Source organism: Eretmochelys imbricata, chromosome 24, assembly GCF_965152235.1.
Source record: "Eretmochelys imbricata isolate rEreImb1 chromosome 24, rEreImb1.hap1, whole genome shotgun sequence".
Classification (NCBI taxonomy): Eukaryota; Metazoa; Chordata; order Testudines; family Cheloniidae; genus Eretmochelys; species Eretmochelys imbricata.
In genome coordinates this window covers 18,366,562-18,388,502 of record NC_135595.1, presented here as the reverse complement: position 1 = coordinate 18,388,502, position 21,941 = coordinate 18,366,562, and the positions used below count along the sequence as shown (strand labels likewise).

Genomic DNA, 21,941 nt, shown 5'->3' with positions numbered 1-21,941 from the left:
AGTCATTTAGAAAAGGGGGTTTGTTTGTTTGGAGGGGGGTATTTCTTAGAATATTCCAGTTTTTTTGTCATCAAACTGAAAAATGTTCAGCTGAAAAACCCGGGTATTTTTAATCATAATTTTTTTTTTGTGGCAGGACCCACCAACCAGGGCTGCAGACCCTAAAGGGTTAAAGAAGCTTCCCCTTCCCCCTACGTCTGGGGATGCCAGGGCAGCTCTGCTTCCTGAACAGAGCAGTTGTTAGAAAGATACCGGGCACCAGGACTGAACCTTGGACTTGGGGGGAGGACGAGCGGTGAATAAACGCAGGAGTGTTTAACCCTGGAATTAAAGGAGACACACCTTTCGCTGTGCGGCATAGCAGCTCCCTAAACCACTTCCCAGGATCCAGCCACTAGAGGGGGGAAAGACACACACTGGTATGGATCCGGGTTACATTGGTGCTACAGTAAACCACCCCACCGAGAGGGTGGGGGGAAAGCGAGTGAGCCCTCCCGTATCAACAGAGACCCACCCACCTAGGATCATGTAGACGACCCCCTATCCCTGCGGTGCTGCCCCTTTAAAACCTTAGATTTAAAGAAGAGAAATGATAACTTTTTTCTGTTGAGATGGCGTTAACCTGCAGAACTCCCTGCCACTGGAAACCGCCAGTGTCAGGATTCAGACATGATTGGCCATTTGGACAGAAAATGAGAGGATCTACAGCCTCATTAGAGAGATGGGTGTAAAAGGGTCACACGCCTGCCTTTTTCTGAGCCCACTGATTGCTGACTGAGGAGCTAGGAAGGAGCCCACCTGCATGGCCCAGATTATGCCATCAGTGACCTCTAGGAGGAGTCATGCACCATCCCATGGAGGAACTGGACCTGGCTTCCCGTCAGAGCTGGGTCCGGACTAGTGTCCTCCACTCACTTGCTCTGCTCTGGGATTACCCAGAAGGGGGCAGGTATGTAAAATATAGCCAGATCCCAGCTGGGCTCAATGGGCCATAGCTCCATTGGAGTCAATGAATCAGATGGGTGTGTCTGGGATGAGAGAGAGAGAGAATAATAGACGGTCAGGTGTATATGTAATGGAGAGATAGAGGGGGTCTGTTTGGGGATAGATAGATAGATAGATAGATAGATAGATAGATAGATAGATAGATAGATAGATAGTGTGACAAAGTTCCTTCTCTACCTTGGTGGGTCTTGTACTTATTGGTGGATTTGCTCGCCTTGGAGCTTCACGGTAGCCGTCAGGTTGGCCGTTTTTCTGAACCCACAGTCCAGGTCAACTCTGGGCCAGAAGAATCGTCGCAGAACCCATGCCAGGGTCTTCTCTACCCACAAATGCCCCCCAAAAAGACGACTATAGGCCAGACTTAATCCAGCATTCTGGTGTTTTTGAGGTACTAGGATCTGCTGTACCTTCTGCCCCTGTACTGGTGCAAGCTGGTAGAAGAGATTCTTCTTCATTATGAAGCAGGGTCCTGGTCCCTGGGTTTTCCCTTCCACGGGGACCGCATCTATTTCGGTCACCTCCTTCCTAATGCGAAAAGAAAAGGAGGACTTGTGGCACCTTAGAGACTAACCAATTTATTTGAGCATGAGCTTTCGTGAGCTACAGCTCACTTCATCGGATGCATACCGTGGTCGTATCTTGGGTCTTCAGCCTGTTCCCTGGTCAAAATTTCCTCTCCCGGGGTTAATCTGCCCGAGATCTAGGGGGCCAGTCTCTGTTACCTCTGCTGGTTCAGAGGTGTTAGGGTATGGGTCAGACTCGGGTGCTTCTCCCTCCTGGGTGGCCTCCTTTTCAACTGCTCAGGTCCGCCTACCTATAGAGCGACCCTCTGGCTTTGGGCCAGCATTCGGGTTCTCAAGGCCTTAGCTGCCCTTCTATCCCTTTTCCTCTTTCTACGCTGACTGGGAGTGGGGAACAAATCTGGGGATATTTGGGCGTTGACAGTCTACTGTGGATGCCTCACTACTTTCAGGGCTTCCCCCTTTCTCCAATTCCCCTACCGGGAGTAAGTCTCCAAACCCTAGGAAGTCCCTCCCTATGAGCACCGGGTATGGGAGTTTAGGGACTACCCCTGCTGCTACCTCAGTGGTGTTCCCCTAAATTTCAATTTTTACTGGGATGGGGTAATAACCAACTGTCCCATGGACGCACGTTATCCCCGTACGCTTAGCCCACAGCAGCTGACTACGCTTCACAAGCTTCCCCGAGACAAGCGTGATAGCACTCCCCAAATCAACCAGTGCCGTGGTCTCTACCCCCTTTAGCTTCACTGGCCTGGTGTATACCTGTGGGGTTAGTGAGACCCCCACAAGGTGGATTAGGGAGCATGGGTCTGCCCAGTTCCCCAGGTTACACTGCATAGGCTCCTCGGCACTGGGACACTGTGCAGCTATGTGTCCCCACTCCCTGCAGGCGTAACATCTGTATGGAGCCCTAGGCCTTCCCCGGTCTCTTGGTCTGGGCAGTCTAACATCACGATCCTCTTCCCCTTCAGTGCTCCGACTCTTTGTGGCTTCTGGTGGCCTTCAGCCCCTCTCTTTTTCCACCTGGGCTCTCCTGGTGGCCCAGTCACCTGAGCTCTAGGGCTTGGTGCTGCTACTGTAACCCGGGGTGCTTCTTCCTTAACTGGTCGGGTCAGCTCCCTCGCCGTCCTTCGCCTGTCTACCAGCGCGACAACCTCGTCGTAGGTGGAGGGTTCGTTCTGGCTTACCCAGGCGCGAAGGTCTGGCGGTAGTCCTCTCCTGTACCGGTCGATGACCAGAACCTCTAGTATCTCCTCCGGACTCCAGGACTCAGTTCGTAACCACTTTCATGTGAGATGGAGAAGGACATATAATTGGGACCGTGGGGTTTTGTTTTCCTGGTACCTCCACTCATGATATCGCTGGGCCCGCACTGCGGTCGTTACCCCAGATCTCTGCTTTCAACTGGGGGTAGTCTGCCGCAGCCTCTTCAGGCAAATCATAGTAGGCCTTCTGGGCCTCCCCACACAGGAATGGAGCGAGGAGGACAGACCACCGTTCTCGGGGCCAAGCCTCCCGCAGGGCTGTCCTCTCAAAGGCCAGGAGGTATGCCTCCACATCATCCTCCCGCGTCATTTTCTGCAGCCAACTGCTGGCCCGCATGATCTGCGTCCCATCATGGCCGCGGTTCAGCTCTGTAAGGGCCTTGACCTGGTTTACCAGTTCCCGCAACATAGCCCGGTCTTGAGCAGCCTGGTCCATCAGCAGGCGATTAGTCGCTTGCTGCAGCCGCACGGCCTCCTGTTGGGCGGGTGCCTGGACCCAGGGAGCCTCCTGCTGGGCAGCCGTGGCTTGTTCCAGTGCGCACACTACCTCCTCCGCTGTGGTGGAAAAAAAATAAAAATAGACCCTCTCCCCCCCCCCTTTTTTTTTTTTTCAAACACCCTCCTTCTTCCGCTGCGCTGTGTACACCAAATCCCACTCCTGACACCAGTTGTGACAAAGCTGTGGGTATAGAGGCAATATGATATTTTCTGTGTTATTATCTATCCCCGTCCTAATGGTTCCCAACATTCTGTTCGTTTTTTTCACGGCCGCTGCACATTGAGTGGGTGTTTTCAGAGAACTCTCCACACTGACTCCCAGATCTTTCTTGAGTGGTAACAGCCAATTTAGACCCCATTATTATAGATGTGTAATTGCGATGATGTTTTCCAATGTGCATTACTTTCCATTTATCAACATTGAATTTCATCTGCCATTTTCTCGGCCAGTCACCTAGTTTTGTGAGATCCCTATGTATCTCTTCACAGTCGGCTTTTGCCTTAACTATCTTGAGTAATTTTGTATCATCTGCAAACTTTGCCACTTCCCTGTTCACTCCCTTTTCCAGATCTTTTATAACTAAGATGAACAGCACTGGTCCCAGGACAGGACAAATCCCTGGGGGACTCGGCTATTGACCTTTGTCCACTCTTAAACTGACCATTTCCTCCTACCCTTTGGGCTTGTCTCCTTCTGAAATCCTACCGCAGTGCATACTGAAAGTGTACCAACTGAAATAGTTACAGTCGCACTCGTGTCGCGCTTCTGTGGAAGGAGGGGTTCTCCTGTGGGTGTATCGTAAGCTACAGACTGCTTCAAAATTTTAGTACATTGCAAGTCCACTTGTCTTTTCTTTCAAGAAAAAGTAATCACAGCAATAAACCAGGATGGCCTCTTTACGCCTTTTGGATTGCGTACAATTTCTCTCAGTAAAGACAGTCCTTTCCCCTCCCCCCACAAATAATGCCTCACCATTTGTTACAGAGCATTGCGGAAGTTGGTTGATGACACGGGGAGTAATTGGGATGAATTTCTCGGTGACCTTTTATTTTCTTTGCGATCAAAACCAAACACGACAACCAAAATGTCACCCTTTCGACTCCTGTATGGCTTTGAAGCAACATTCCCAGACCAAGTCTCAGACAATTACACGGCAGGAGTCTTTAAGAACCATTGGCTTTCAGGTGCATATGTTACTCTCTGATTGTCCATTTTACACACACAACTCCTTCTCCGTTTGTTTCCCAAGCCAACAGATTTTGAGGAACTCGATGAACAATCCTACAAAGAGTGCATCATAAATATGAAATCTAGACATGCTGTCGACATTGAATCGGCTCTTACTCATATTCCTAAAGCCCAAGAAAAGCAACAGATACAGTAGGCCAAAACTAAGACTCGTAAACATGGGAAAATAACATTGGAGGTTGGGGACAGTGGCATGTTACTGAATGCGAGAAGGAAAACAAGAAAGGGAGGGCCGCTGCCACCTACCTACTGTGGACCATACAAAGTCACCACTGCAGAGGGTAAAAAGAGTTAAATTAGAAACCATCTCAGGGAAACTTTTAGGATCTATGTACAGAATCTCCCACTGAAAACTATTTAAAGAGCCTCCAACAGTAACTGCTGAAAACAGATTACAGGAAAACATGGAAATGGAAACAGCTGTGGATGACACTATCAAAAAAGTCACCCCAGAAGAGGTAGGAGAAGTGGGAGGCGATGTGTCTCCCAAGTGATAAAGGTGGAGTCACACACACGGACGAAGAGGAGTGTTTTTTGGCAGAAGTTGCAAGCTGTGATCCAATCCACCCCCCCGCCGGAAAGGAAAAGTATTTGCAAACAAGTTAATTTTTTTTTACAGTAATGAATAAAACAAGATTTCTATTTACAGTGTTGGTCACAATGCAACCATCATTTGACAACATTGTACTGATTTTTTCAGAGAGCATGGAGGACTACTGCTTATACTCGAATTATGTGACTTGCAAGATAAGTACATAAATAAATAAATAAATGAAGATGACATGATGGTAAGAAACACAAAATGGGGTATGAGAAACACACACCATCTCTCCAATGAGATATTACCCCAGGAGCTTGCTGGAATCTACCCTCCCTTTGATCAGAAACCTTTCTCAGTCAAGGCAACAGGACAAGTGCATTGTTCCCTGTCCCTGCCGAGTTGATGAACTCTAATGGTCAGAGGTAGCACCAGCATAGAAGGATCTTGAAGGCGAACCCTAAGGAAATTAAGATTTTAAATTCTCCTCCACAGGTCCTGTGTCCCATGACAACGAACCCAGGCAGGGTCGTTTGGAAGCTGAACACTTGATGCTTCCATCCCACATCACTGTCAAGTTTTAGCAAATTAGGACAGGTCAGCACATCAGAACAACCACATGTATCCGTAACTGCAAACGGTAACACTTCATGACCTCTTCCTACTCCAGGTAACAAATTCCTACAGAGAGCAGTTTCACACACCCTCGAGGGGATTAGCTACATCAGATAGTTTCTTGCAAAGTAGGACCTGTCGCTGCTCCTGGTAGCACATTCCTACAGTTAGCAGTTTCACACACCCTGTGGTGTAAGAACCTGCTATTTGCAGGAATAAGCTACCTCAGAGAGCAGTTTTTAAGCAAATTAGGACCCGTCCCTGCTACAGGTAGCAAATTCTTCTACGTAGCAGTTTCTTACACCAAAGGGTGTGTGAAACCTCTCTGTAGGGATTAGCTACATCAGAGAGCAGTTTTTACCAAATTAGGAGAAGTCAGCAAATAAGAACAACCTCATGTTCTTGGTGGTGATGAGGGACTTCAACTATCCAGACATCTGTTGGGAAAATAACACAGCCGGGCACAGATTATCCAACAAGTTTTTTGAATGTATTGGAGACCATTTTGTATTTCAGAAGGTGGAGAAAGCTTTTAGAGCAGAGGCTGTTCTAGATTTGATTTTGACAAATAGGGAGGAACTGGTTGAGAATTTGAAAGTGGAAGGCAGCTTGGGTGAAAGTGATCATGAAATGGGAGAGTTCATGAGTCTAGGGAATGGTAGGAAGGAGAACAGCAAAATAAAGACAATGGATTTCAAGAAGGCGACTTTGGCCATCTCTGGGAGTTGGAAGGTAAGATCCCCGGGGAAGCAAGTTTAAGGGGAAAAGCAATTGAAGACCATTGGCAGTTTTTCAAAGAGACATTATTAAGGGCGCAAGAGCAAAGTAGACCACTGCATAGCAAAGACGAAGTATGGCCAGAGACCACCCTGGCTTAACCAGGAGATCTAAAAATCAAAAGAGTCCTACAAAAAGCAAAATTAGGTCAAATTACAAAGGATGAATTTGAACAAATAACACAAGTATGTAGGGACAAAATTAAAAACGCCAAGTCACAAAATGAGATCAAACTAGCTAGAGACATAAAGGGTAAGAAGAAAACATTCTGCAAATACATTTGAAGCAAGACGAAGACCAAGGAGAGGGTAGGCCCATTACTCTACGAGGGGGGGAAACAATGGCAGAAAATGTGGAAATGGCAAGAGGTGCTTAATGACATCTTTCTTTCTGTTTTCTCCAAGAAGGTTGTTGGCGACTGGACGCCTAACATAGTGAATGTCAGTGAAAATGAGGTAGGACTAGAGGCAAAAATAGGAAAAGAACAAGTCAAAAATTACTTAGACAAATTAGATGTGTTCAAGTCACCAAGTCCTATTGAAATGTGTCCTAGAATACTCAGGGAGCTGACTGAGGAGATATTGGAGCCCTTAGCAATTATCTTTGAAAAGTCATGGAAGAGATTCCAGAAGACTGGAAAAGGGCAAATATAGTGCCCATCTATAAAAAGGGAAATTAGGACAACCTGGGGGAATTATAGACCAGTCAGCTTAACGTGTGCACCTGGAAAGATAATGGAGCAAATAATTAAGCAATCAGTTTGCAAACATCTAGAAAAAAATAAGGTGATAAGTAACAGCCAGCATGGATTTGTCAAGAACATATCGTGTCAAACCAACCTGATAGCTTTCTTTGACAGGGTAACAAGCCTTGAGAATGGGGGAAAGCGGTAGATGTGGTCTATCTTGACTTTAGTAAGGCTTTTCATACAGTCGCACATGACCTTCTCATAAACAACCTAGGGAAATACAACCTAGATGGAGCTATTATAAGGTGGGTGCATAACTTTATGGAAAACCACTCCCAGAGAGTAGTTATCAGTGGTTCACAGTCATGCTGGAAGGGCCTAACGAGAGGGGCTCTGCAGGAATCGGTTCTGGATACGTTTCTATTCAAAATCTTAATCAACTTTTTAGATGATGGCACAGAGAGTACACTGATAAAGTTTGTGGATGATACCAAGCTGGGAGGGGTTGCAAGTGCTTTGGAGGATAGGATTAAAATTCAAAATGATCTGGACAAACTGGAGAGATGGTCTGAAGTAAACAGGATGAAATTCAAGAGGGACAAATGCAAAGTCCTCCACTTATGAGGGAACAATCAGCTGCACCCATGTAACATGGGAAATGACGGCCTAGGAAGGAGTACTGGGGAAAGGGATCTCGGGGTCATAGTGGACCACAAACTGAATATGAGTCAATAGTAACGCTGCTGCAAAAAAACGGAACGTAATTCTGGGATGTATTAGCAGGAGTGTTGGGAGTCAACGCCCTGCGCCCGGCGTCTCGGAAACGAGGGTTAATCGGCGGGCGAACCAGCGGGCGGGCCAGGCTGTTCCCCCCACCGCTCCCTCTCGGGTTCCCAAATCAAAGGGACCCTGGGGAGAGAGACCGGCCACCGGACTAAGCGTCATGCACTCACCGTCTGTGGGGATCTCGTGTGCCAAACCCCCAGCCTGCTTCACACTGGTTAATGCTGGACAGTGACAGGGATCGGCCAACCCCTCCAGCCTGCTTAGTCTGTCTAAATTAATAGAGCAGGGCCCCCTTTCCTCCCATGCCGGGGGATCTGTCATGTCCCCAGTCCCCCTTCCCCAATGCCAGGGGCTCTGTGCCCCCTATCCCCCCTTCCCCATGCCAGGAGCTCTGTGCCCCCCATTTCCCCTCCCCCAATGCTAGGGGCTCTGTGCCCTCCCATTCCCCCTCCCCCCAGTGCTAGGGGCTCTAGGGTTCCCACCTCTGAGATACAAAAACCCAGGACACCCGGGATGATCCTCAGCCCGTGTCACCAGCCGCGTGGGCGTGTGCACAGAGCATCCTGGCAGATTTCCCGGGGACAGCTACCCCAGAGAAGGGGCCAGCCTGGGCAAACCTGGCACCCCTAGGCTCTGCGTGCCCCCGCACTCTCCCCAGTGCCAGGGTCCCCCTCGTCCCACTCCACCGTCACCGCCTCCCAGGTGCCGGGCGCCACCCTGACCCACGGCGCGAGTGCCCCAGGCCTGAGTCAAACCCCGGGCCGTGCACTGAGCAGCCCCCGGGCATGTGACGAACACAGCATCCAGCCCTTACCTTCCTGGGGGGCCTCCGTGTTGACAGCCCAAGGCCATCAGCCAAAATCCTCCCCGCTTCCCAGTTTGGGCGGGGTGACACCAATTGCAACATCGCCCCCGCCTCTGTCGATAACTGCCAAGCCCCGGCCTTTGCTGCGTCAGAGACCCCCGGCTCTCACCACCGTCCGGCTGCATCCCCGGCACCATGAGGACACCTCTCCTCCTCTGCCTCCTCTCGGCACTGCTGGAGACAGGTGAGAACGGGGTCTCGGGGGTCTTGGAGCCCTGCCCGGTGCCGACAGAAAAAGATCCACCCTGGAATAGCTGCTCTGGAAGGAAGCAGCTCTCCTCCCCGGGGTGAAATATGCCCCAGCACCGAGATCTTGCCCCTGGGCTGGGGGGCTGCTCACCACCTGTCCCGTGTGGAGGAAATTCTCCCCACCGATCTTCTCTGGGGAGATGGGGACCTCCAGCTCCCACCGAGCTCGAGGAGAGGGAAAGATTTCTCCCCCTTTCTCAGCTACCTCACTCGGTTTTGCAATGGAGGGACAGACGACATTGGCACAAACCCAAGAAATTCAGGGCCAGATCCCGGCTGGGGTCAATGGCCCGTAGCTGCACTGGAGTCAATGGGGATGGAGAGAGTGGAGTGAGGGCTGTGCCCAGGTGCATCGTGTTGCCTTTCCTTCCACAGGGACCTGTGTTTCGTGCGAGGTTTGCATCAGCGCATGTCACAGCTGTACGGGCAGTGTCCAAGTCTGCAGTGAAGATACGAATTCCTGCGGGATTATTAAAACAGAAACCGTAGTAGGTGGGTTTCAGAGGAGCAGCCGTGTTAGTCTGTATTCGCAAAAAAGAAAAGGAGGACTTGTGGCACCTTAGAGACTGACAAATTTATTTGAGCATAAGCTTTCGTCAGCTACAGCTCACTTCATCAGATGCGTTCAGTGGAAAATACGGTGGGGAGATTTATATACATAGAGACCATGAAACAATGGGTGTTACCATACACACAGTAAGGAGAGTGATCAGGTAGGTGAGCTATTACCAGCAGGAGAGTGGGGGGGTGGGGGAAAACCTTTCGTAGTGATAATCAAGGTGGGCCATTTGTAGCAGTTGACAAGAATGTCTGAGGAACAGTGATGGGGTCGGGGGAATAGGTGCGTGCAGGAGACCTTGAACCAGCTCCGAACACAGTCTCATTCGGAGTCAGCACTCCTTCATTCTCTTCCCAGTACCAGGAAGTGGGCATGGTCAAGTGGGCTAGAGTAGGGGGCTGGGAGCCAGGACTCCTGGGTTCCATCCCTGGCTCTGGGAAGGGACTGGGGCCTGGTGAGTTAGAATAGCAGGGGCTGGGAGCCAGGACTCCTGGGTTCCATCCCTGGCTCTGGGAAGGGACTGGGGTCTGGTGAGTAAGAATAGGGGGGGCTGGGAGCCAGGACTCCTGTACGCCATGCCTCAGTTTCCCCATCTTTAGCTTGATCATGATCACACACGTGAAGAGTTGCGATGGGGAGGCGGAGACGACACCAGGGAATGAAGCCTCATCTCCTCTTTCTCCCATGCAGGCGAGATTAAGAGTCTGACCTTTATGAAGACCTGTGTGTCCTCCAGCCAGTGCGGCCTCGATCCTGTTTTAATGACTTTGGGGAACGGGATATCCACGAGCACGAGCACCGCCTGCTGTATGGGGCAGGCCTGTAATACAGCCTCCTTTCCCGGTACCCAGCTCCGTCTCCGTCTCCCTGCTCCTTCTCCCTCCAGCTCTTCCCCTTCCTCACGTCCCCTTCTCCTCCTCCTGACCCCTGCAGGGGTCTCTGTGGGAGGATGGAAAAAGGATTATGAAAGAATCCTTTGGGGCGCCCCATGGACTAACACTGAGCCCCTGGCTGGGTGGAGTTTAGTGAGCGGGGCTCTAGGCTGCCCCCAGGTGTCAACCCAGCTGGCCCCACCCGGGGCTCCCTGCTGCAAACCCCTCCCCTGCCCCTGCTGCCCCCGGCTTCCCCGGAGCTACAGCTCCCCCTGCAGGGGGCCCCCGGGGCTGAGCTGTGCAGCCCCCAGCTGCTCTCCCAGCCCCGACCCGTCCTGGGTCCCATCCCCCGAGCTGACTGCGTTTGCTCCGCTTCTTCCCAGCATCCCCGGCTAACACCACCCTGAACGGCCTCCGCTGCCCAGCTTGCTACTCTTTGTTTTCTCATCACTGCAGTGAAGAGATCGTCGACTGCCCAGGAGCCCAGACCCACTGCATCCATGTCAGCGGTACCATGAAAAGCGGTAATTGCCAATCGACTGTTTCTCCGCTCAGATTTCCCCATCCAGGAGGGAGCCACACACACGGGCAATCTCCTGCCATGGGGAAGAATTGGGCAGAGTCTCAGCACACCTGGATACTGTCCCCATGATTTCTCCTCACTGTACCTCTGTTTCCCCTACGCACCCATTGGGGTTTCATTTTAGAATTCATGCGGGTTTGGAGACAGCTGACAAGGAAGGTCTGGAAAAGCCTGCGGAGAGAAGGGGAACCAACTGGGGCTATTTTTCCTTGGGAATAAGAGAGGCGACGTGATAGAACATATGAAATTATAATTGTGATAAGGGAGATAGATAGATAGATAGATAGATAGATGATTTAGTTCTAGACCGACACCAAAAGATTGGGAGAGAATAGTTGTTTCGGGTCAAATCAAAATTAATTTTTGGGCGGCACTTTCAACAAACTGAAAAGTCAGAAAAAGCTTCATTTTGGGTCAAACGAAACATCTCGTTTTGATTTTGAGGGGTTGTTAATGTTGTTTAAAATTTTTTAAAAAATTAAATGTTGGAAGGAAAAGTTGTTTTGAACCAAAAGAGGGAAAAGTTTCTATTTTTTCCCCCAGAGTTTGTGTTTTTACAGGGGTTTCTTCCAACTGAAACAATTGGGCGACTTTGAATTTGCAAAATGTTCCCAAGTGGTCATATTTGCATTTTTCACTGAAAAAAAGTTTCAGCTGAAAAATGTCACTGACCACTACAGCGGGGAGATCGAGGACTCCTGCCTGCCTGCTCTCACAGGACAGGACGTAAGCGAATGTTCAATGAAATTGAAAAGGGACAAGTTCATTCTGATGAAAGGAAACACATTTTCCAGTCAATAAACCGTCAGTCCGTGGAACTCCCCAGCCAAGAAATTGCTGTGGTCAAGAGTTGAGAAGATTCGAAAAGGGATTGTGGGCTAATCAGAGAGATCAGAATAAATGATCGTAAAAATGTTGGCGGGGCTAGTGACCCTCCTCTTTCAGGTCGTGAGGGGAGCTCTAGCTCTTAGCAATCGGGAGGAGACCTAGAGGAGGAGGAGATTATCCCACACGTTGGGTGGTTTTGATCCTTTCTCTGCAGAATCTAGTGCTGGCCACTGGCGGAGACGGGATACTGTCCTATGCACAGCACCCTGCACAATGGGGCCCCAAACTGCCATGGTGTCTCCAGAGCCTGCTGTTCTACAAATCAAAATAATACAGGAAAAGTGATGGCACAAACACCCTGTCCCTGGGACTCCTGCAGAAATCCCCCAGCTGGTTTGACCTGGAGGTCCCAGAGAGATTTCTTTCTTACTGGTTGTGGAATGGTACAATAGATGCCCCAACTGAGATCGGGACCTTTTTGATCCGGATGTTGCACAGACCCCTTGGCTGAGACGGGGATCCCCGCTGTGCAAGGTGCTGCATGCCCCCCCACCCTCCGGCTGAAATTGGGAGTCCCGACATGCCAGGTTCTGTACAGACCCCTTGACTGAGAGCTTCTTAGGGATCCCAGCGCTGACACCATCAGTGAGCTACACCATTGCCTGGTGAATGGTGGGACTAACACAGGCCTGCTCCAAAGTTCATTAGGGATCAGGGCCCTACGTGACTTGCCCAGGTGTCCACAGAGTGAGACTAGATCAGAGCTGGGGGGGGAGACTGTTGGGGGCAGGTCTAGATGGGCAGCAGGGAGTGGTGCAGAGGAGGAGGGGGAGGGTGTTTGTATAGGGTCAGAGCCGTAAGAGGTCACAGGTCGCTAGACACTGACCCCGCTGTTTGGTCCCCCACAGGTGGGACAACCATACACACCACCATGAAAGGCTGCGCCACCGAGTCCGCCTGCACCTATAGGCCACCGTACAAACCCTTCAGGGGGTTCAGTATGAATTTCACCACGGCCGAATGCAGACCAGCCTCCCGTGTGGCTCCATAACCAACCGGACTCGTCTCTGCCAGCCCTCGTGACCGTCCTGCTGGCGAAGGTCCCCACCTGATCCACACACCGCAGGGGGTGGGCGGGTGCCCCCCTGCCAAAGGCTCCCACGCCCCGCTCGGATTCACTTCCCCTTTCGTGGGATTAACGGAATAAACCAGACAGGAGAAAATGGTCGTGTGTGGGTGTGTGTTTGTCTGTAATCATGTTGTTGGGCTCTGCGTGGGTGCGTATAGTCCTGAGTCCTGGATTGTGTGTGTAACCGGGAGTCTTGGATCATGTGTCTGTGTGTGAGATCGTGAGTCTGTGCATGTGTGGGGGTGTGTCCGGGATTACTTGTGTGTGTTTGTGATGATCGGGCTGATTTCCCCTGTGTTTAATTCTAGCAGGGGTCGTGGGGCTATCAGAAGCCGCACCCACCCTCCTACAGGCCCTAGAGTCATTTAGAAAAGGGGGTTTGTTTGTTTGGAGGGGGGTATTTCTTAGAATATTCCAGTTTTTTTGTCATCAAACTGAAAAATGTTCAGCTGAAAAACCCGGGTATTTTTAATCATAATTTTTTTTTTGTGGCAGGACCCACCAACCAGGGCTGCAGACCCTAAAGGGTTAAAGAAGCTTCCCCTTCCCCCTACGTCTGGGGATGCCAGGGCAGCTCTGCTTCCTGAACAGAGCAGTTGTTAGAAAGATACCGGGCACCAGGACTGAACCTTGGACTTGGGGGGAGGACGAGCGGTGAATAAACGCAGGAGTGTTTAACCCTGGAATTAAAGGAGACACACCTTTCGCTGTGCGGCATAGCAGCTCCCTAAACCACTTCCCAGGATCCAGCCACTAGAGGGGGGAAAGACACACACTGGTATGGATCCGGGTTACATTGGTGCTACAGTAAACCACCCCACCGAGAGGGTGGGGGGAAAGCGAGTGAGCCCTCCCGTATCAACAGAGACCCACCCACCTAGGATCATGTAGACGACCCCCTATCCCTGCGGTGCTGCCCCTTTAAAACCTTAGATTTAAAGAAGAGAAATGATAACTTTTTTCTGTTGAGATGGCGTTAACCTGCAGAACTCCCTGCCACTGGAAACCGCCAGTGTCAGGATTCAGACATGATTGGCCATTTGGACAGAAAATGAGAGGATCTACAGCCTCATTAGAGAGATGGGTGTAAAAGGGTCACACGCCTGCCTTTTTCTGAGCCCACTGATTGCTGACTGAGGAGCTAGGAAGGAGCCCACCTGCATGGCCCAGATTATGCCATCAGTGACCTCTAGGAGGAGTCATGCACCATCCCATGGAGGAACTGGACCTGGCTTCCCGTCAGAGCTGGGTCCGGACTAGTGTCCTCCACTCACTTGCTCTGCTCTGGGATTACCCAGAAGGGGGCAGGTATGTAAAATATAGCCAGATCCCAGCTGGGCTCAATGGGCCATAGCTCCATTGGAGTCAATGAATCAGATGGGTGTGTCTGGGATGAGAGAGAGAGAGAATAATAGACGGTCAGGTGTATATGTAATGGAGAGATAGAGGGGGTCTGTTTGGGGATAGATAGATAGATAGATAGATAGATAGATAGATAGATAGATAGATAGATAGATAGATAGTGTGACAAAGTTCCTTCTCTACCTTGGTGGGTCTTGTACTTATTGGTGGATTTGCTCGCTTTGGAGCTTCACGGTAGCCGTCAGGTTGGCCGTTTTTCTGAACCCACAGTCCAGGTCAACTCTGGGCCAGAAGAATCGTCGCAGAACCCGTGCCAGGGTCTTCTCTACCCACAAATGCCCCCCAAAAAGACGACTATAGGCCAGACTTAATCCAGCATTCTGGTGTTTTTGAGGTACTAGGATCTGCTGTACCTTCTGCCCCTGTACTGGTGCAAGCTGGTAGAAGAGATTCTTCTTCATTATGAAGCAGGATCCTGGTCCCTGGGTTTTCCCTTCCACGGGGACCGCATCTATTTCGGTCACCTCCTTCCTAATGCGAAAAGAAAAGGAGGACTTGTGGCACCTTAGAGACTAACCAATTTATTTGAGCATGAGCTTTCGTGAGCTACAGCTCACTTCATCGGATGCATACCGTGGTCGTATCTTGGGTCTTCAGCCTGTTCCCTGGTCAAAATTTCCTCTCCCGGGGTTAATCTGCCCGAGATCTAGGGGGCCAGTCTCTGTTACCTCTGCTGGTTCAGAGGTGTTAGGGTATGGGTCAGACTCGGGTGCTTCTCCCTCCTGGGTGGCCTCCTTTTCAACTGCTCAGGTCCGCCTACCTATAGAGCGACCCTCTGGCTTTGGGCCAGCATTCGGGTTCTCAAGGCCTTAGCTGCCCTTCTTTCCCTTTTCCTCTTTCTACGCTGACTGGGAGTGGGGAACAAATCTGGGGATATTTGGGCGTTGACAGTCTACTGTGGATGCCTCACTACTTTCAGGGCTTCCCCCTTTCTCCAATTCCCCTACCGGGAGTAAGTCTCCAAACCCTAGGAAGTCCCTCCCTATGAGCACCGGGTATGGGAGTTTAGGGACTACCCCTGCTGCTACCTCAGTGGTGTTCCCCTAAATTTCAATTTTTACTGGGATGGGGTAATAACCAACTGTCCCATGGACGCACGTTATCCCCGTACGCTTAGCCCACAGCAGCTGACTACGCTTCACAAGCTTCCCCGAGACAAGCGTGATAGCACTCCCCAAATCAACCAGTGCCGTGGTCTCTACCCCCTTTAGCTTCACTGGCCTGGTGTATACCTGTGGGGTTAGTGAGACCCCCACAAGGTGGATTAGGGAGCATGGGTCTGCCCAGTTCCCCAGGTTACACTGCATAGGCTCCTCGGCACTGGGACACTGTGCAGCTATGTGTCCCCACTCCCTGCAGGCGTAACATCTGTATGGAGCCCTAGGCCTTCCCCGGTCTCTTGGTCTGGGCAGTCTAACATCACGATCCTCTTCCCCTTCAGTGCTCCGACTCTTTGTGGCTTCTGGTGGCCTTCAGCCCCTCTCTTTTTCCACCTGGGCTCTCCTGGTGGCCCAGTCACCTGAGCTCTAGGGCTTGGTGCTGCTACTGTAACCCGGGGTGCTTCTTCCTTAACTGGTCGGGTCAGCTCCCTCGCCGTCCTTCGCCTGTCTACCAGCGCGACAACCTCGTCGTAGGTGGAGGGTTCGTTCTGGCTTACCCAGGCGCGAAGGTCTGGCGGTAGTCCTCTCCTGTACCGGTCGATGACCAGAACCTCTAGTATCTCCTCCGGACTCCAGGACTCAGTTCGTAACCACTTTCATGTGAGATGGAGGAGGACATATAATTGGGACCGTGGGGTTTTGTTTTCCTGGTACCTCCACTCATGATATCGCTGGGCCCGCACTGCGGTCGTTACCCCAGATCTCTGCTTTCAACTGGGGGTAGTCTGCCGCAGCCTCTTCAGGCAAATCATAGTAGGCCTTCTGGGCCTCCCCACACAGGAATGGAGCGAGGAGGACAGACCACCGTTCTCGGGGCCAAGCCTCCCGCAGGGCTGTCCTCTCAAAGGCCAGGAGGTATGCCTCCACATCATCCTCCCGCGTCATTTTCTGCAGCCAATTGCTGGCCCGCATGATCTGCGTCCCATCATGGCCGCGGTTCAGCTCTGTAAGGGCCTTGACCTGGTTTACCAGTTCCCGCAACATAGCCCGGTCTTGAGCAGCCTGGTCCATCAGCAGGCGATTAGTCGCTTGCTGCAGCCGCACGGCCTCCTGTTGGGCGGGTGCCTGGACCCGGGGAGCCTCCTGCTGGGCAGCCGTGGCTTGTTCCAGTGCGCACACTACCTCCTCCGCTGTGGTGGAAAAAAAATAAAAATAGACCCTCTCCCCCCCCCCCTTTTTTTTTTTTTCAAACACCCTCCTTCTTCCGCTGCGCTGTGTACACCAAATCCCACTCCTGACACCAGTTGTGACAAAGCTGTGGGTATAGAGGCAATATGATATTTTCTGTGTTATTATCTATCCCCGTCCTAATGGTTCCCAACATTCTGTTCGTTTTTTTCACGGCCGCTGCACACTGAGAGGGTGTTTTCAGAGAACTCTCCACACTGACTCCCAGATCTTTCTTGAGTGGTAACAGCCAATTTAGACCCCATTATTATAGATGTGTAATTGCGATGATGTTTTCCAATGTGCATTACTTTCCATTTATCAACATTGAATTTCATCTGCCATTTTCTCGGCCAGTCACCTAGTTTTGTGAGATCCCTTTGTAACTCTTCACAGTCGGCTTTTGCCTTAACTATCTTGAGTAATTTTGTATCATCTGCAAACTTTGCCACTTCCCTGTTCACTCCCTTTTCCAGATCTTTTATAACTAAGATGAACAGCACTGGTCCCAGGACAGGACAAATCCCTGGGGGACCCGGCTATTGACCTTTGTCCACTCTTAAACTGACCATTTCCTCCTACCCTTTGGGCTTGTCTCCTTCTGAAATCCTACCGCAGTGCATACTGAAAGTGTACCAACTGAAATAGTTACAGTCGCACTCGTGTCGCGCTTCTGTGGAAGGAGGGGTTCTCCTGTGGGTGTATCGTAAGCTACAGACTGCTTCAAAATTTTAGTACATTGCAAGTCCACTTGTCTTTTCTTTCAAGAAAAAGTAATCACAGCAATAAACCAGGATGGCCTCTTTACGCCTTTTGGATTGCGTACAATTTCTCTCAGTAAAGACAGTCCTTTCCCCTCCCCCCACAAATAATGCCTCACCATTTGTTACAGAGCATTGCGGAAGTTGGTTGATGACACGGGGAGTAATTGGGATGAATTTCTCGGTGACCTTTTATTTTCTTTGCGATCAAAACCAAACACGACAACCAAAATGTCACCCTTTCGACTCCTGTATGGCTTTGAAGCAACATTCCCAGACCAAGTCTCAGACAATTACACGGCAGGAGTCTTTAAGAACCATTGGCTTTCAGGTGCATATGTTACTCTCTGATTGTCCATTTTACACACACAACTCCTTCTCCGTTTGTTTCCCAAGCCAACAGATTTTGAGGAACTCGATGAACAATCCTACAAAGAGTGCATCATAAATATGAAATCTAGACATGCTGTCGACATTGAATCGGCTCTTACTCATATTCCTAAAGCCCAAGAAAAGCAACAGATACAGTAGGCCAAAACTAAGACTCGTAAACATGGGAAAATAACATTGGAGGTTGGGGACAGTGGCATGTTACTGAATGCGAGAAGGAAAACAAGAAAGGGAGGGCCGCTGCCACCTACCTACTGTGGACCATACAAAGTCACCACTGCAGAGGGTAAAAAGAGTTAAATTAGAAACCATCTCAGGGAAACTTTTAGGATCTATGTACAGAATCTCCCACTGAAAACTATTTAAAGAGCCTCCAACAGTAACTGCTGAAAACAGATTACAGGAAAACATGGAAATGGAAACAGCTGTGGATGACACTATCAAAAAAGTCACCCCAGAAGAGGTAGGAGAAGTGGGAGGCGATGTGTCTCCCAAGTGATAAAGGTGGAGTCACACACACGGACGAAGAGGAGTGTTTTTTGGCAGAAGTTGCAAGCTGTGATCCAATCCACCCCCCCGCCGGAAAGGAAAAGTATTTGCAAACAAGTTAATTTTTTTTTACAGTAATGAATAAAACAAGATTTCTATTTACAGTGTTGGTCACAATGCAACCATCATTTGACAACATTGTACTGATTTTTTCAGAGAGCATGGAGGACTACTGCTTATACTCGAATTATGTGACTTGCAAGATAAGTACATAAATAAATAAATAAATGAAGATGACATGATGGTAAGAAACACAAAATGGGGTATGAGAAACACACACCATCTCTCCAATGAGATATTACCCCAGGAGCTTGCTGGAATCTACCCTCCCTTTGATCAGAAACCTTTCTCAGTCAAGGCAACAGGACAAGTGCATTGTTCCCTGTGCCTGCCGAGTTGATGAACTCTAATGGTCAGAGGTAGCACCAGCATAGAAGGATCTTGAAGGCGAACCCTAAGGAAATTAAGATTTTAAATTCTCCTCCACAGGTCCTGTGTCCCATGACAACGAACCCAGGCAGGGTCGTTTGGAAGCTGAACACTTGATGCTTCCATCCCACATCACTGTCAAGTTTTAGCAAATTAGGACAGGTCAGCACATCAGAACAACCACATGTATCCGTAACTGCAAACGGTAACACTTCATGACCTCTTCCTACTCCAGGTAACAAATTCCTACAGAGAGCAGTTTCACACACCCTCGAGGGGATTAGCTACATCAGATAGTTTCTTGCAAAGTAGGACCTGTCGCTGCTCCTGGTAGCACATTCCTACAGTTAGCAGTTTCACACACCCTGTGGTGTAAGAACCTGCTATTTGCAGGAATAAGCTACCTCAGAGAGCAGTTTTTAAGCAAATTAGGACCCGTCCCTGCTACAGGTAGCAAATTCTTCTACGTAGCAGTTTCTTACACCAAAGGGTGTGTGAAACCTCTCTGTAGGGATTAGCTACATCAGAGAGCAGTTTTTACCAAATTAGGAGAAGTCAGCAAATAAGAACAACCTCATGTTCTTGGTGGTGATGAGGGACTTCAACTATCCAGACATCTGTTGGGAAAATAACACAGCCGGGCACAGATTATCCAACAAGTTTTTTGAATGTATTGGAGACCATTTTGTATTTCAGAAGGTGGAGAAAGCTTTTAGAGCAGAGGCTGTTCTAGATTTGATTTTGACAAATAGGGAGGAACTGGTTGAGAATTTGAAAGTGGAAGGCAGCTTGGGTGAAAGTGATCATGAAATGGGAGAGTTCATGAGTCTAGGGAATGGTAGGAAGGAGAACAGCAAAATAAAGACAATGGATTTCAAGAAGGCGACTTTGGCCATCTCTGGGAGTTGGAAGGTAAGATCCCCGGGGAAGCAAGTTTAAGGGGAAAAGCAATTGAAGACCATTGGCAGTTTTTCAAAGAGACATTATTAAGGGCGCAAGAGCAAAGTAGACCACTGCATAGCAAAGACGAAGTATGGCCAGAGACCACCCTGGCTTAACCAGGAGATCTAAAAATCAAAAGAGTCCTACAAAAAGCAAAATTAGGTCAAATTACAAAGGATGAATTTGAACAAATAACACAAGTATGTAGGGACAAAATTAAAAACGCCAAGTCACAAAATGAGATCAAACTAGCTAGAGACATAAAGGGTAAGAAGAAAACATTCTGCAAATACATTTGAAGCAAGACGAAGACCAAGGAGAGGGTAGGCCCATTACTCTACGAGGGGGGGAAACAATGGCAGAAAATGTGGAAATGGCAAGAGGTGCTTAATGACATCTTTCTTTCTGTTTTCTCCAAGAAGGTTGTTGGCGACTGGACGCCTAACATAGTGAATGTCAGTGAAAATGAGGTAGGACTAGAGGCAAAAATAGGAAAAGAACAAGTCAAAAATTACTTAGACAAATTAGATGTGTTCAAGTCACCAAGTCCTATTGAAATGTGTCCTAGAATACTCAGGGAGCTGACTGAGGAGATATTGGAGCCCTTAGCAATTATCTTTGAAAAGTCATGGAAGAGATTCCAGAAGACTGGAAAAGGGCAAATATAGTGCCCATCTATAAAAAGGGAAATTAGGACAACCTGGGGGAATTATAGACCAGTCAGCTTAACGTGTGCACCTGGAAAGATAATGGAGCAAATAATTAAGCAATCAGTTTGCAAACATCTAGAAAAAAATAAGGTGATAAGTAACAGCCAGCATGGATTTGTCAAGAACATATCGTGTCAAACCAACCTGATAGCTTTCTTTGACAGGGTAACAAGCCTTGAGAATGGGGGAAAGCGGTAGATGTGGTCTATCTTGACTTTAGTAAGGCTTTTCATACAGTCGCACATGACCTTCTCATAAACAACCTAGGGAAATACAACCTAGATGGAGCTATTATAAGGTGGGTGCATAACTTTATGGAAAACCACTCCCAGAGAGTAGTTATCAGTGGTTCACAGTCATGCTGGAAGGGCCTAACGAGAGGGGCTCTGCAGGAATCGGTTCTGGATACGTTTCTATTCAAAATCTTAATCAACTTTTTAGATGATGGCACAGAGAGTACACTGATAAAGTTTGTGGATGATACCAAGCTGGGAGGGGTTGCAAGTGCTTTGGAGGATAGGATTAAAATTCAAAATGATCTGGACAAACTGGAGAGATGGTCTGAAGTAAACAGGATGAAATTCAAGAGGGACAAATGCAAAGTCCTCCACTTATGAGGGAACAATCAGCTGCACCCATGTAACATGGGAAATGACGGCCTAGGAAGGAGTACTGGGGAAAGGGATCTCGGGGTCATAGTGGACCACAAACTGAATATGAGTCAATAGTAACGCTGCTGCAAAAAAACGGAACGTAATTCTGGGATGTATTAGCAGGAGTGTTGGGAGTCAACGCCCTGCGCCCGGCGTCTCGGAAACGAGGGTTAATCGGCGGGCGAACCAGCGGGCGGGCCAGGCTGTTCCCCCCACCGCTCCCTCTCGGGTTCCCAAATCAAAGGGACCCTGGGGAGAGAGACCGGCCACCGGACTAAGCGTCATGCACTCACCGTCTGTGGGGATCTCGTGTGCCAAACCCCCAGCCTGCTTCACACTGGTTAATGCTGGACAGTGACAGGGATCGGCCAACCCCTCCAGCCTGCTTAGTCTGTCTAAATTAATAGAGCAGGGCCCCCTTTCCTCCCATGCCGGGGGATCTGTCATGTCCCCAGTCCCCCTTCCCCCATGCAAGGGGCTCTGTGCCCTCCCACTCCCCCTCCCCCCAATGCCAGGGGCTCTGTGCCCCCTATCCCCCCTTCCCCATGCCAGGAGCTCTGTGCCCCCCATTTCCCCTCCCCCAATGCTAGGGGCTCTGTGCCCTCCCATTCCCCCTCCCCCCAGTGCTAGGGGCTCTAGGGTTCCCACCTCTGAGATACAAAAACCCAGGACACCCGGGATGATCCTCAGCCCGTGTCACCAGCCGCGTGGGCGTGTGCACAGAGCAT

General features: G+C 49.7%; 1 protein-coding gene across 1 annotated transcript; it reads left to right on the top strand.

The window, feature by feature from the left end:
• The first annotated feature begins 8,945 nt into the window (after nucleotides 1–8,945).
• LOC144279410 (phospholipase A2 inhibitor and Ly6/PLAUR domain-containing protein-like) lies at nucleotides 8,946–12,952 on the top strand. Its single transcript, XM_077840904.1, has 5 exons — nucleotides 8,946–8,994; nucleotides 9,435–9,551; nucleotides 10,309–10,461; nucleotides 10,874–11,014; nucleotides 12,810–12,952. Exons 1-5 carry the CDS (start codon nucleotides 8,946–8,948, stop codon nucleotides 12,950–12,952), a joined length of 603 nt encoding a protein of 200 aa, XP_077697030.1.
• The last annotated feature ends 8,989 nt before the right edge of the window (nucleotides 12,953–21,941 follow it).